At 36.5% G+C, this 15,272-nt stretch overlaps 1 protein-coding gene across 1 annotated transcript in view; it reads right to left on the bottom strand.

Moving 5' to 3' along the window:
- The window catches only part of LOC107557643 (arf-GAP with Rho-GAP domain, ANK repeat and PH domain-containing protein 1-like), a 32,672-nt gene extending 22,186 nt beyond the window's left edge, over positions 1–10,486 (bottom strand). Inside the window, exons 1-10 of the mRNA XM_016241121.1 lie at positions 10,479–10,486; positions 9,933–10,135; positions 8,562–8,696; positions 8,326–8,461; positions 8,140–8,242; positions 7,857–8,052; positions 6,656–6,701; positions 6,408–6,571; positions 3,965–4,174; positions 1,902–1,951 (exon numbers count right to left, since the gene is read on the bottom strand). Of these exons, the coding sequence (XP_016096607.1) occupies positions 1,902–1,951; positions 3,965–4,174; positions 6,408–6,571; positions 6,656–6,701; positions 7,857–8,052; positions 8,140–8,242; positions 8,326–8,461; positions 8,562–8,696; positions 9,933–10,135; positions 10,479–10,486 (1,251 nt within the window). The remainder of the gene's footprint in view (positions 1–1,901; positions 1,952–3,964; positions 4,175–6,407; positions 6,572–6,655; positions 6,702–7,856; positions 8,053–8,139; positions 8,243–8,325; positions 8,462–8,561; positions 8,697–9,932; positions 10,136–10,478) is intronic.
- Positions 10,487–15,272: the final 4,786 nt, after the last annotated feature.

The raw sequence follows: 15,272 nt of genomic DNA, 5'->3' as shown, positions 1-15,272 counted from the left end.
GACACAGACACACACAGACACAGACACACACACACTCACACTCACAGACACACTCACAGACGCAGACACTCACAGACGCAGACACTCACAGACGCAGACACAGACACTCTCACACTCACAGACGCAGACACAGACACTCACAGACACAGACACTCACACACTCACACTCACAGACACACTCACAGACGCAGACACTATTTATACACGTGAACATGACACGATATTATTAGTATCGTGATATCGCGATAGCAAAACTGTCTCGATATTATCGCGGTCACATGATGATATGAAACAACAGGTCTTCCAGGAAAAAGTGTAGTTTATAAAACAGATAGTTCCGGTCCTTGATTCTGATTGGCTGAGCCGCTTTATTTCAGCGGCAGAGGATGACAGCGCTTCTCTAGATTTGTAGCGAGACGTGTTTTTGTGAGCATGTTTTCACTGAAGCTGGAGTTTCCTTCTAAATAAAAGCTTAAAGTGCAGTTTATGAATCGCTGACAGCTAGCGGTTTAAATGCAGTCCAGACTCACAATATCTCTTTCAAGTGTAGAAATGAGGAAAGAAGTGTTGTAATTTCCCTGCTGTAGTGTAAATACTCATTTTCATTTATTTTACAGTGCAATTGTTTTACAATATGTGGCTATTACTGATATTGTTGTTGTTATTATTCTATTCTAATTTGTTAGGCTTCCTCAAACAGCAGTGTGACTGTAATTTAGACTGAGACACTATTTCACAAATAAAAAGAGGGTTGAGTCCCTTTAAAGTTCAGCTACAAGTCAATTCACTGAAGTTTTCTTAGTTAAGAACAAGGGATGCAGCTCTTAATTTTGACTCTCAAAGTGCATTAGATACAATAATTTAACTTTAAAATGTACAAAATTTTCATTTATTTCCAATTCTTCATTTGTCTTTTTTTTTTAAAATATCACAATAAATATCGTATCGTGGGATTCATACCGCAATATCATCGTATCGTGAGATTATGATATCGTTACATCCCTAAAAAACACTGATTAACGTACTTGTGCAATGATACTATCAGTCGTATCCATCATGCAAACGTAAAGCAGGACACATCTCCTCTACTAAAAGCATTTTGAAAACACCGACAGACACACACACACCCCCACAGACACACACACATCCAACATCAGTAATGTGCTGCCCCTGCAGTTCTTACTCCAGTCTCACCAATAGATGGCGCTAGTGACTACATATATCTAATGCTGAATGTACAATGACTCAGTTCATTAGTTTTTCTCAGTCGCTTTGATATAAATTATATTAATATAAATATAGACGTAAATATTTTCAAAATATATACTGTATGTGTGTGTGTGTGTTTTATATACATAATAAATATACACAGAACACACACATATATTATGCAAACAAAAACTTTTATTTTGCATGCGATTAATCGCGATTAATAGTAGTTTTATTGCGTTAGTTAGCTGTATTTTTTAGTTATTTTTTAACCTAATCAAACTGACCCAACTGCAGTGTGATTGAGATTAATTGGAATGCACAATGAAAAACATGATTTTTGAAAATTGATAAAAACGGAGTATCTGTTTTTGCAAATGAACTCTTCAAATATATCTCGTTCCTTCAACAGAATTTACTTCAAAAAGTTTGCTATTTTGACATTCTTCCCATTCCGCCTTCCAATTCTCCAATATGCATCTGTTGATTCACATCAGAAGGACTGAAAGAGACGTTTAACACTTCTCTGAAAGGAGAGCTCTGAGGAAGTGCTCTATGAGAAAGAGGAAGAGCGTTGAAGATACACACACCCACACCCACCCACAGACACACACACACACACAGACACCCCCACAGACACACACACACACACCCAGACACACACACACCCCCACAGACATACACACACACACCCACAGCAGAAGACGATACTGACAGATCCGACTGCTCTCATCTGAAAAAACTGAACACACACACAATATGACAACTGGATTATTTCAGGTGTATTCATATTTATATTAAGGCAAGACACTGTAGGCAAAACCATTGCTTTTGCTTTCTTCACTTGTCTTCTTTCAGACTAGTGAAAAAAATAATACAAAAATACACATTTAAGTGTTTATTTTATAGTACTTTTTCCAGTTGCATCTGTAAATTTCAATTACAATATAGATTTTTATCTTGAGTTTGTTTCTCCACTACAGCAGCACTTACATACACCAAAGGTTTTTACTGAGGGGTTTGTTCATTTTTCATTTACACTGATTTATACAACATTTTATTCATAAAAACATGGTGAAAATGCATATTTTTAAAGGCAATTAGTTTGTTTCTCCACTTCAGCAGCACCAAAACTTAGAGATTTTACTGAGGGGTTTGTTCATATTAGTGGTCGACCGATATATCGGCCGATATTTGGAACTTTTTCAAATATCGGCATCGGCCGATCAGTTTTTCTGTTTGGCCGATGTGTTCGAGGAGGGAATTGTATTTTGACGGCGCGCTGGACTTTTTTGACGGCGCTGAGAGCACACTGCTCACATTCTCCCTTTTGTTCGCTGTCTTCGTTCAGTTCTGAAAATTATATCGGCTTTATATCGGCCACCCTGCTTTCCAAGATATCGGCATCGGCTGTCAAAAAACCCATATCGGTTGACCACTAATTCATATATTACTCACACTGATTTATATAACATTATTTTCCTAAAAACATGGTCAAATTCGGTACAGCAGGAGGAAAAAATACTAAACATACATATATATATATATATATTTAAATTAAACAGTTTTACTGAACAAATAGCTCTTTCTTTAAATAAATTCAATTAGAATTAATTTTCTTTAAATCTACCTCATAAAATAATTTTAAAAAATCTACCTCTGCACTAAACTATAGGGAGCCCTTTTACATTAGGCCTACTATAAGGTTACAATTAACAAACTTAAATTAATTACCATTTATTTTTAACTATAATAATCAACACTCAAATTAACAAATTGTATGCAGACATGTAAACTGCACTCAATGCAGTTTTTAAATTAATTAAAAAATTAAACAATTTCTATTTGTTGTTGAAATATAATAATTTAGGCTACACAGTGGCTGTCATAACTTGTTTCATAAAACATTTATTTAAATATAGCCTACATTAAATAATTAAGACGTCACTAACAGGTAAAGTAAAATATAATGAGTAGCTATACACAATTAACAAACTTAAATTAATTACCATTTATTTTTAACTATAATAATCAACACTCAAATTAACAAATTGTATGCAGACATGTAAACTGCACTCAATGCAGTTTTTAAATTAATTAAAAAATTAAACAATTTCTATTTGTTGTTGAAATATAATAATTTAGGCTACACAGTGGCTGTCATAACTTGTTTCATAAAACATTTATTTAAATATAGCCTACATTAAATAATTAAGACGTCACTAACAGGTAAAGTCAAATATAATGAGTAGCTATACAGTCTAATATTTCACGAAATGCTCTTCTCTAGACTTCATTTCTCTGGTGAGCTAACGAGCTGTAGACACTGATGACTTGCCTGAGGTTAATTAAATGCTGTGACATTTTGTTTACAAGCCGTTTTAATCACATCTTTCCGAGTCTAATATTTCACGAAATGCTCTTCTCTAGACTTAATTTCTCTGGTGAGCTAACGAGCTGTAGACACTGATGACTTGCCTGAGGTTAATTAAATGCTGTGACATTTTGTTTACAAGCCGTTTTAATCACATCTTTCCACGATTGAGCGATTACATGAGGCATGAGATGTTCATTCATGTTTATTTCACATTAAAAATAGAAGTAAAGAGTAAGGGATGATGGCACTCCGCATGACAAAATGGCATTTATTGTCTGAATTTCCTGGAAAAAATTTAATGTTTTGTTCGGTACACATGCGCACCGATCTGTAAATATTCGGTACGAATACGTGCACCGTTACACCCCTATAATATACCTGTAGCACTGAGCCAGCTGTGCGCCTCCAGGCCAAACAATCCCTCCTCGATGCCTCTGAAGAAGCGCTTGAGGACGTTGGAGACGTCATCCACCTGATGTTCACCTTCCTTCAGCCAAACACATCTGGCGTCGCGTCTGAACTCCTCCAGCAGGGCGGCGATCTTACTGTTCACGCCACTCTTACGGTAGATTCCCTCTGAGGTCAGACCTGCAGGACACACACACACACAACGTCATAGGAATAAAAATCTACCTCAGCTTCTGCTCTAAACTATAGGGAGCACTTTTACATTACTATAAGGTTACAATTAAAAACAGAGCCCAAACTTAAATTCAATTGCTATTTTTTTTAGCTATAATAATCAACACTCAAATTTAAAAAAATTAATAAATTGTATGCAAATATGTAAATTGCACACAATGCAATTTTTAAATTAAATTCAAAATTAAACAATTTATATTTGTTGCTGAAATATAATCATTTACACAGCGGCTGTCATAATTTGTTTCATAACACATTTAATTAAACATACATTAAATAATTAAGACATCACTAACAGGTAAAGTAAATAGTCTAATATTTTGCGAAATGCTCTTCTCTAGACTTCATTTCTCTAACGAACTAACGAGCTGTAGACACTGATGACTTGCCTGAGGTAAATTAAATGCTTCTGTAAAACTGCTTTGAAACAATGTGTATTATAACAGGCACTACACAAATAATTGTGATTCGGCTTGAGTTTTCTGGTTAGTAATTCAGTTTATCACTGCTTTCAAGTCCGTAAATGTGTCAAGTGTTTAGTTGTAAATGTTTCTACCATGTGACACACTCTATGCTTTTCCTCCTGAACAGAGTTCTGTCTGACAGTCACATGATTCACAGACACATCAGTCCAAGTGAATCATGAAAATGAATCAGACGTCTGCAGGGACACATTTACTGTCGTGGTTTCATGTCATCATCTGTTAAGTAAAGTGTACATCTAGGAGCTCGTTAACTCTCAGTATGTGAGCTCACTGTTTAATACTAGTTAGTTAGATAAAGATCACATGGGAGTGTGTGTGTGTGTGTGTGTGTGTGAGTGTGTGTGTGAGTGAGTGAGTTATCTCTGTCAACAGTCATTTGGCTTAATTTGCCCCTGATTCTTTGGACAGAAAGTAAGACATGATTGAAGATTATTTCACAAAAACACACAGATTAGAAGAAATATAAAACAGAGTAGAATAGAATTAAGCAAGGTTGAATATAAATTAGAAATCAGTTGAATAGAGTCAAACCAAGTAGAGTTGAGAAGTTTAAAATGAAGTAGAACAAAGCTAAATCAAGCAGAAAAGAACTGAACTGGGTCAGAAAGAGTTAAATAGAGTACAGCAGAATTGAAGTGTAGAATAGAGTTGATTGGAGCAGAACAACTGAACAGATTTAAATGGGGACAAACAAAGCAGAGTTTAGAAGATTAGTATGGAGTAGAACAGCTTTATCAAGTAGAAAAGGACTGAATTGAGTCAGAAAGAGTTAAATAGAGCAAAGCATAATTAAAGAGTGTAGAATAGAGTTCAAAAGAGCAACTGAGAATGGGGTTTAAACAGAGTTGAAAAGATTAGAATAGAGCAGACCAGCTGAATCAAGTAGAAAATAACTGAATTTGGAAAGAAAGCGTTTAAATTAGTTGTAAAGCAGAATTAAAGAGAGTAGAGTTGAATAGAGCAGAACAACTAAAGAGATTCGACCGGGGTCGAACAAAGTAGAATTTAGAAGATTAGTGGAGTAGAACAGCTATTTCAAGTAGAAAAGAACTGAACTGGGTAGAAAGAGTTAAACAGAGTAAAGCAGAATTCAAGAGTGTAGAATAGAGTTGCACAGAGCAGAACAACTTAACAGATTTAAATGGGGTTGAGAACTAGAATTGAGAAGTTTAGAATGAAGTAGAACACAGCTGAATCAAGTAGAAAATAACTGAAATGGGAAGAGTTGAATACTGCAAAAGCAAAATTAAAGTGTAGAATGGAGTTGAATAGAGCAAAACAACTGAACAGATTTGAATTGGACTGAGAACTAGAATTGAGAAGATTAGAATGAAGTATAACATGTTGCATCAAAGCATAGCTCAATAGCTTAGTACACATAAGGTACATAAATGTAGTTTCATTTGTCTGAGTACAAGGTTTTATTTTTAAATTTAGCACCGTTTTGTCTCGCTTCTCAAGAATCAGTGATGTGTGTGTGTGTGTGTGTATATATAAACCTACTGTGGTAGGCTAACCGGGATTTGTCAAAGCACTTGCATATCATTGCTCTTTTGTTGGTTTTGATTGCTTCTATTGTCATCATTTGTAAGTCGCTTTGGATAAAAGCGTCTGCTAAATAACTAAATGTAAATGTAAGTAGAATGTATGGTCAGAAAGAGTTGAATAGAGTGCAGCAGAATAGAGTTGAGTACCGTATTGAGTGGTGAAATGAATGCAGCGCTCCACGATCACGGGAATGTCGGCCTCCGTCAGCTGCTGCTGACTCAGTGTGTCTCCAGAACTCCCAGCATTCCTCTGGATGGCTGCCGCCCAGCCCTGGAAGTCCAGCTTCCTCTCGCCCTCGATGTACAGCGTCCTGCGGGGAGACGTCCTGTTAGTCAGCATCCGCCCGCTGTCACAAACACATGAGACTTAACCGGGTTAACCTCGACCTGCTCACCTGCCTCGCTCCACCAGAACCAGAACCTCATTCTCCGGCTGGATCGCTGCACACGCGCACACACACACACACACACACGCACACAAGTTCAGTTTAGAGTCAACACACCGCTTCACAGCAGGGTGACCCTAGTAAAAAAGTTATATATTTAATATACATTTATTTCACTATCAATTTTAAGTATAGTTCAAATATCTATCAGTATTTTTGCTTTGGTGGTTTATTTTTGCTGGTATTGGTGGCATTTTTGTCTATTTTGGTGGCATTTTGTTGGTTATGGTGTCATTTTGTTGGTATTTCTGCTGATTTTGGTGGCCTTTTTGCTGTTTTGATTGCATTTTTGTTGATTTTTGTCTATTTTGGTTGCATTTTTGTTGATTTTGGTGTTATTTTTGTTGATTTGGTGGCACTTTTGTTGATTTTGGTGTTATTTTTGTTGATTTAGTGGCACTTTTGTTGATTTTGGTGGTATTTTTATTGGTTTTTATGTAATTTTTGTTGGCATCTTTGTTGTTTTGATTGCATTTATGTTGTTTTTTTGGAGTGATTTTTGTCTGTTTTGGTGATGGTTTGGTGGAATGTCTGTTGATTTCAGTGGTATTTCTGCAGATTTGGTGTCATTTTTGGTGGTATTTATGGTGGTTTTTGTGTCATTTTTTGCTGATTTGGTGGCATTTGTTGATTTTGTTGGCCTTTTTGTTGTTTTGATTGCATTTCTGTTGGTTTTGGAGTGATTTTTGTCCATTTTTGTTGGTTTTGTTGTCATTTTTGTTGATTCTGTGTCATTTTTGTTCATTTTGGTGGTATTAATGGTGGTTTTGATGTCATTTTTGCTGATTTGGAGACATTTTTGTTGATTTTGGTGGTATTTTTGTTTATTTTGTAAGCATTTTTGTTGATTTGGTTGGCTTTTTTGTTGTTTTGATTGCATTTCTGTTGGTTTTGGAGTGATTTTTGTTGATTCAGTGTCATTTTTGTTCATTTTGGTGGTATTTATGGTGGTTTTGGTGTCATTTTTGCTGATTTGGTGTCATTTTTGTTCATTTTGTTGGCATTTTTGTTGTTTTGACTGCATTTCTGTTGGTTTAGGAGTGATTTTTGTCTATTTTGTTGGCATTTTGTTCTTTTTGTTGGCATTTTTGTTCTTTTTATTGCATTTTTGTTGGCTTTGGTGTCATTTTGGTGGCATTTTGTGACTCACAGAGCTCCAGGAGCTTCTGCAGGTCGATGGTCTCTTCTGCGGTGTGCTCCTCCAGCCGGATGTGCAGACTGGACCCCACCAGACAGAACCAGCCCAGTCTCGACATCTCCCGGTTCAGTCTGTCTTTATAACGCAGCCGGCCGATGCGCTCGAAGTCCTTCAGTAACAGATCCTCCGCAGCCGCGGGAATGAACGACTGTAACACAGACAGACGACATGAAAATGAGACACAGTCCAAACCAGACAAAACCTGTCAAACGGTTCAGAACAGGTGTGACATCACCTTTGCGATGGATTTGACCCACTCGCCCATGGTCTCGGGATTATCAGTGCCGAACAGATACAAGCGCTCGGCATCCGAGTACAGCTCAAACGTGTGATCGTACCTAAAGAAAGAGACGTGAATATTATCAGGCCCTACAGAAGAGAAAGGTGACGGTCCTTAAACACACGCTGTGGGCCAGTTTACCCATGAGTCTCGGGAGCGTTGACAGCCAGACAGACGATCTCCTTCATCTTCAGTCCTCCGTTCGGAGTAGCGTTTTTGTCACTTTCATAGTAGCTAAAATTCCCGTCATTCAGCACACACCAGCGCCGACTAAACTCTAACAGACACAGGCAGACAGAATCGAATCAAATGAAATCAGTCTGAAAACATTTTGCACATAACATTTCAGAAAATCTTCTATTCACTGATTGGCTCACCTTCTTTCCCCTTCTTCTCTGTGATTGGTCGAGCCATGGAGGCGGTCTTAAATAGAAACCCATTATGCGTGACGGAGGGCGGGGCCATGTAGTGCACCCTGTCTATGGCGACCTTCACCTCTGACCTCGGGAGTTCTGTAGGTCAAAAGGTCAAACGTGAGTAAGCGGTCGAATGTCAGAGGTCTTCATTTTAACCTTTAGGGTTGGGTATCGTTTGAAATGTATCGATTCCGATTCTTAACTATTCCTAGTTTTGATTCCAATAAGGTTAAAAGAAAAAAAACATTTAGATGAATGACTAACATCTGCAACACAGATAGTTTTAACAAAAATACCACATCAAAAACAACTAGACTTATATAAATTTCAAATATTAAAGTGTTAAAGACAAGTAAACAGTCAGTAATAAAATAGGAACAATCAATTAGCAATAGCATAAATAAATACAACTAGTGCTGTCAAACGATTAATCACGATTAATCGCATCCAAAATAAAAGTTCTTGTTTACATAATATATGCATGTACTGTGTATATTTATTATGTATATATAAATACAAACACATGCATGTATATATTTAAGAAACATATGTTATGTTTATATATTAAATATATTTATATATAATATAAAATATAAGAATATAAATATATAAATGTATATACACATGTAAATATTTTCAATATATATACTGTATGTGTGTATTTATATACACATAATAAATATACACAGTACACATACATATATTATGTAAACAAAAACTTTTATTTTGGATGCGATTAATCGTGATTAATTGTTTGACAGCACTAATATACAACTGAACCAAATTTCAGGTACAGAAACTGTAATTAAAATTTTAAAACACTGCATAGTTTTCTTTTCATAAATAAAATACAGATTAGTTATTAAAGATATTCAGTCAAGGTCAGTAAAGGATTTTTTGTTCTTTGATTAACATTAATGACAGGCAGCGTGTTTATTAGGCTGATGTCTCTTTAACACCAAACGCACGCAGATCTAAAAATACTGTACATATCTCAGACCTCAAATACATAAAATATTACCCTTTTTAGACATAGTTTTTGAAGTAAAGAGTAAAGAAAATACTATATAAAACTTTATTTACCCTTGTAAGAACCCACCCCTCATTTCTCATTGGATCTAAGCAAATCTCATAGGTGACATATTCTGATCTCAAAAAAGTGAGTCGTCACTGAAAGGTGAGGAGTTTGCATCTATGCATATTAAAATGCGAACGCAGAAATCATTAAGCGGAATCGAAATGCACGTGTCTTATCGAATACCCTTGGAACCTGTTCTAAAATGGAAGTGGTTCTCGATACCCAACCCTAGTAATGTTCTCCGAGGCACACACCTGTGTTGCGGTTCTGCGTGAGGAACTCCAGCTGCAGGTTCTGTCCGTGGTGTTGGGCCAGAGCGATCGGGGAGGGCAGCTCAGGGTCACCGGTGTCACAGCTCACATCTGCGCCGCAGAACACCAGCGCCAGCGTCTCACACACATCGCTCGACTGAACGTTAATGCACAGCGCCTGCGGAGAGAGAGCACGGCTCAGGAATCTACAGCGGAACAAGTGTGGAACGTGCGTGTGTCAAAGACATTCCTGTCAGTCCTCTGCACAATCTGACTTTGCTGCAGCATGGAATTAAACTGCTGGTCTCGTCTGGCACACTATTCCCCTGTTTAATACTGTAAAGCTGCTTTGACACAATCTGCATTATAAAAAGCGGTATATAAATAACGGTGACTTGACTTCAATCAGTGAAACACAAACCTGGTCACAAAATGAAGTCAGATGTTTCTGAGCACATCTGAAACTAGGGCTGCAAGATATTGGAAAAAACTCACATTGCGATATTCAGAGATGCAAACAGGTAAGGGGGAAAAAGATATTTGCTTTACATGCTCATTTGTAGGTTTCGCCAGCGTCTCACACACATCGCTCGACTGAACGTTAATGCACAGCGCCTGCGGAGAGAGAGCACGGCTCAGGAATCTACAGCGGAACAAGTGTGGAACGTGCGTGTGTCAAAGACATTCCTGTCAGTCCTCTGCACAATCTGACTTTGCTGCAGCATGGAATTAAACTGCTGGTCTCGTCTGGCACACTATTCCCCTGTTTAATACTGTAAAGCTGCTTTGACACAATCTGCATTATAAAAAGCGGTATATAAATAACGGTGACTTGACTTCAATCAGTGAAACACAAACCTGGTCACAAAATGAAGTCAGATGTTTCTGAGCACATCTGAAACTAGGGCTGCAAGATATTGGAAAAAAACTCACATTGCGATATTCAGAGATGCAAACAGGTAAGGGGGAAAAGATATTTGCTTTACATGCTCATTTGTAGGTTTTATAACACATTTTTTAACATATTGTTGCATCATTTTATAAAAATCAAGATTGAATGGGTAACACTTTATTTTAAGGTGTCCTTGTTACACGTGTTACATGTACTTACTATTATAATAATTATGCATATTTACATGCAAGTAACCCTAAACCAAACCCTAACCATACGGTAAGTGCATGTAGTTAATTAATATTACTCAGTACTTAAATGTATAATTACACTGTAAGAAGGACACCTTAAAATAAAGTGTAACCGAACTAATATATTTATAATCTAATAAATCTGTTAACTTTTCTCTGTTTTGTTGATTGATTAACATTCAAGACGCCGAAAGCCTCCGGAACATTAAACTGCTGTGAACCAACATACTGTTACACATTCATTTTCTTTCTCAAGTGTTTACCTACACCTGAGCCATAAGCAACTGTGCTTACAAGGGTACTTGCAGAAACATGCATTTTGACAATTGTGCGCGTAAGTGTCATTTCAGGAACAAATAGACGCGGAAGCAGACGGAATTCAGTGTTCACGTGCATCTGCGTGGCTCTACAGAACGCATTATAATCAGTGATGCTGTCTACACTGGATGCTGCGCGACGCGACAAATCCCCGACAGCAAACTGATGCCGATGAGTGTCCGATGCAGAACTGATAGATCGTGCAGCCCTATTTGAAACGACGAATAATGTCTGTTCATACAGAACCAATGCATACAAGAAAAGAGACAGAGAGAATGTAAACAGGCTTAACAACAAGACTGTGGAGTCGCCTGAACAACTAGCTGGTCTAGTGACTAGTAACCCTGGTATAATGGGGCTGCTTTAGGGTCATTTATGAACACTAAACCTTAACGGTCAGCATATAAATATACTAAATTATCCAGATTGTTTTACTGCACAAAACATAAATAGAATCACATAGATAGACAAGTGGATTCAGTATAGTACAAAGTAAGTGCAATGAGATGTATTATTGAATTTGTAACACAAGAGCTGATTTGATGGATGTAGTTTCGAAGATTTTCCTTAAAAAAAATAAAATAATAATAATAATAATGATAAATAAATAAAAAAAAATTATCTAATTTCAATTAATATAGTAATACAAATATTATTATTAAATATTAGTATTAAAACACATACACACAGACATGTTTTAATTATCACAACAATAATAATATAAAAAAAATGAAATACTGTACAGATTTTAAAGTACTTTTAATATTTAATTTAAATGATCAATATATTACGATATTATTAATAATATAATATTATTATTATAGTTATAATTATTAAACCATTTAATACACACATACACTTATATTAGTTTCAATAATGACTATAACATTAATAATATAAAAATATTAACATTAATAATATTATATAATAATATTAACATTGTTGTTGTCACGCCCCTGGACGTTCCGTGTTCCTGTTTCATTGTGTTTTCCTTCCCAATGTGCTTCGTGACCTAGTTTTCCCTCATGTTTGATTGTCAATCCATTCACCTGTGTTCCCTTAATTATCCTTATTAGTTCCTTGTTACTTAAGACCAGTGTTCCCTGTGTCTAGTGTCCGGTGTCTAGTGTCGTCTATGTTATAGTGATTGTGTTTGCCCAGTTCTCCGAGTTTCTGTCAAGAATAAATGTGGTTTCCTTATCCTAAAAAAGGGACCAATCCCTAAATGAGAGAGAGACTGTGTTGTGATTGTGTAAGTGAGAGGGTGTTTGCACAGCTGAAAACCAACCTCCGTAATCACAGCAGAACACACACACACACATGCACTCATACACACACACACACACACACACACTCAGATGGACATAGAGTAAATGAAACCAGACACAAAAACATGCACAGTAATCTGTGTAAACCGCAGATCTTTTAATCACAATCTATGAGTCTCCTTCTCAATAACACACAGACATGAATCAAACTAACGTCCTTCAAACACAAACACACAGACGATAAATCCCAGAAATATTCAACATGCTGCTATTTCAGAAATGCTGAGGTCACAAGGAGGAAGTAGGACAGATACTATTATTCCCGCACAAGGATGTACGATAAGAGTAAATGTGGTAAAGTGTCTCAAAGCTTGCATCAGAGTGGCTGGAAATGATCAGGAAGAACTAAAATATCAAGTTTCTGACTGACTAATAATGATAATAATGACTGACTAGTCAGCTGCTGGATCACGACGCTCGCAACACGACGGTCATGGGTTTGAGTCCCAGAGAACAACACACTAAACATACAGTGAAGCTGGAAGTCACTTACACAAACATAAATAAGTGCAAGGATAAATAATAAAATAAACAAATGTCTGAAATGACTCCTCGACGTCTCATGAATCTCTGTGTGTGTGTGTGTGTGTGTGTGCGCGTGAGAAATGTTCCAGTGTCTCTTCTGAATTCCCCTCCTCTGCTGCAGACCACCCACCTGATATCAACACGCATAACTGTCTGTGCATCTGTTAAAAGTGCAATAAAACCACAGGTCTGGATCCACCCAAACCAGACAATGACTGTGTGTGTGTGTGTGTGTGTGTGTGTGTGTGTGAGAGAGAGAGAGAGAGAGAGTGTGTGTGTGTGTGTGTGTGTGTGGAGGAGGATACACTGACTGGGATGGAGAGGCAGACAGAACACAATCCTAAAAACACAAGCAGGAAAAAAACAGACAGTATTCTCTCTGAAATAAGCAAATACCCAGAAATCATCTGCGGTCAATAAAGCAAACGAACACACAGATGGCATCATCAGACTCATCTGGACTCAAACACTGTAAACCAGCCATTCCCAAACTTTACGTGAAAAAAAAAAATCGTGATATTTCAATAATTTAACAACATATTTGCATGCTCACAGTTCTCAGATTTGCTTAATAGACATCACATGACATGCAGGTAAACAAATAAAACTGTTATTTTGATCTATTTTATTTTAACATTTTAATATATAGTGCTGCAAAACTTGGCCAAAATATTATACTGCAATTATTTTGTCATGTTTGGTGATTTTGCAATGTGATTACGTCTCAAATTGCTGCTGCTGAAACCTCATTCAGGGTCTTTATTATTGCTATTATTATTATTATTATTACTTTTATCATCAACTATAAAAATGAACAAATAAATATTACTGCTGTAAATTACAGTTGTACTGTAAAATAAAACACTATAATAAAAAAAAGATGTAATATTATAAAAAAAATAATAATTTTACACTCCAACTTACCAATATTCTTAATTTTCAATCATTCAATCCTCAAGCTTTTATTTCTGAACCTTCATTTGAGAAACCTTGTAAACGACTGTCCTTCATTAATGCCTGTGAATACAGAGACTGTAACTCTAGCACATCAGTACTGTGTATTTCATCTCATTTTATTTCTAAACCCTCAGTGTTTCTGTTCTTAGATGCTCAAAGACTTAATTTGAGGATTTCCAATCTCCACCCAAATCAAAACAAAGTTAACAAGCGTTTCCTAAAGGAAACAGAAGAGATGAAAACATCTCAGAATCAGTCTAGATCATTTAAACACAAAAACACAGCAAAACTCACAGAGACGAGCAAATCACCATTCAGTGTGCAAATGAATACAAGAAAAAACACCAATCAGAACTCACCTATCATCACTGATGGTTTGATTCTGAATGCTGAACATCTCATAAAATATGAACCACACACACACCAGAAACCCCTGCAGCGTGTGTGAACATGTATGTGTTTGTTTATAACATGTAGCATTGAGATTCCAAAGAGGACTGCAATGGAAACACACACACACACACACACACACACACACACACACAGTTCTTACACAACCTACAATGTGTGTTTCTAGCAGATTAAATCAGACACACACACACACACACACACGTGTGTTTACTTAGTTATCTAAGTGGAGAGACTTACTAACCCACACATTAACCCTAAAAGAAAACTTACTGCATTTCTTCAGTTAAAAAAAACAACTTTATATTAGAAGGTTTTTGAGGTTTTGCTGGCTTCTGGGTACAAGTTTGTCCAAAAAAATATAGTGCACTCACATACACACTAAGCACTTTGACACAGAAAAACTGCAGAAAGAGAAGAAAAGCATGTCAGGCAGGAAAGAAATTCCTCATCACACATGTGTGTCTAATGTAACGTGTGTGTCTTCCAGTAATACTAACATCATGTGAACGTTGCAGAAAACCTTCAATTGGCCAAACACACACACACACACACACACACACACACACAAACAAACACACAAACATGCACAATTAAATAACACACTAAAAAACACACACACACACACACACTTAAAACATACACATTTAAAAAACACACTCTT

This window comes from Sinocyclocheilus grahami, unplaced genomic scaffold (assembly GCF_001515645.1).
Source record: "Sinocyclocheilus grahami isolate Dianchi unplaced genomic scaffold, SAMN03320097.WGS_v1.1 scaffold613.1, whole genome shotgun sequence".
NCBI lineage: Eukaryota > Metazoa > Chordata > Actinopteri > Cypriniformes > Cyprinidae > Sinocyclocheilus > Sinocyclocheilus grahami.
This window is presented reverse-complemented; position numbering and strand designations above follow the sequence as displayed.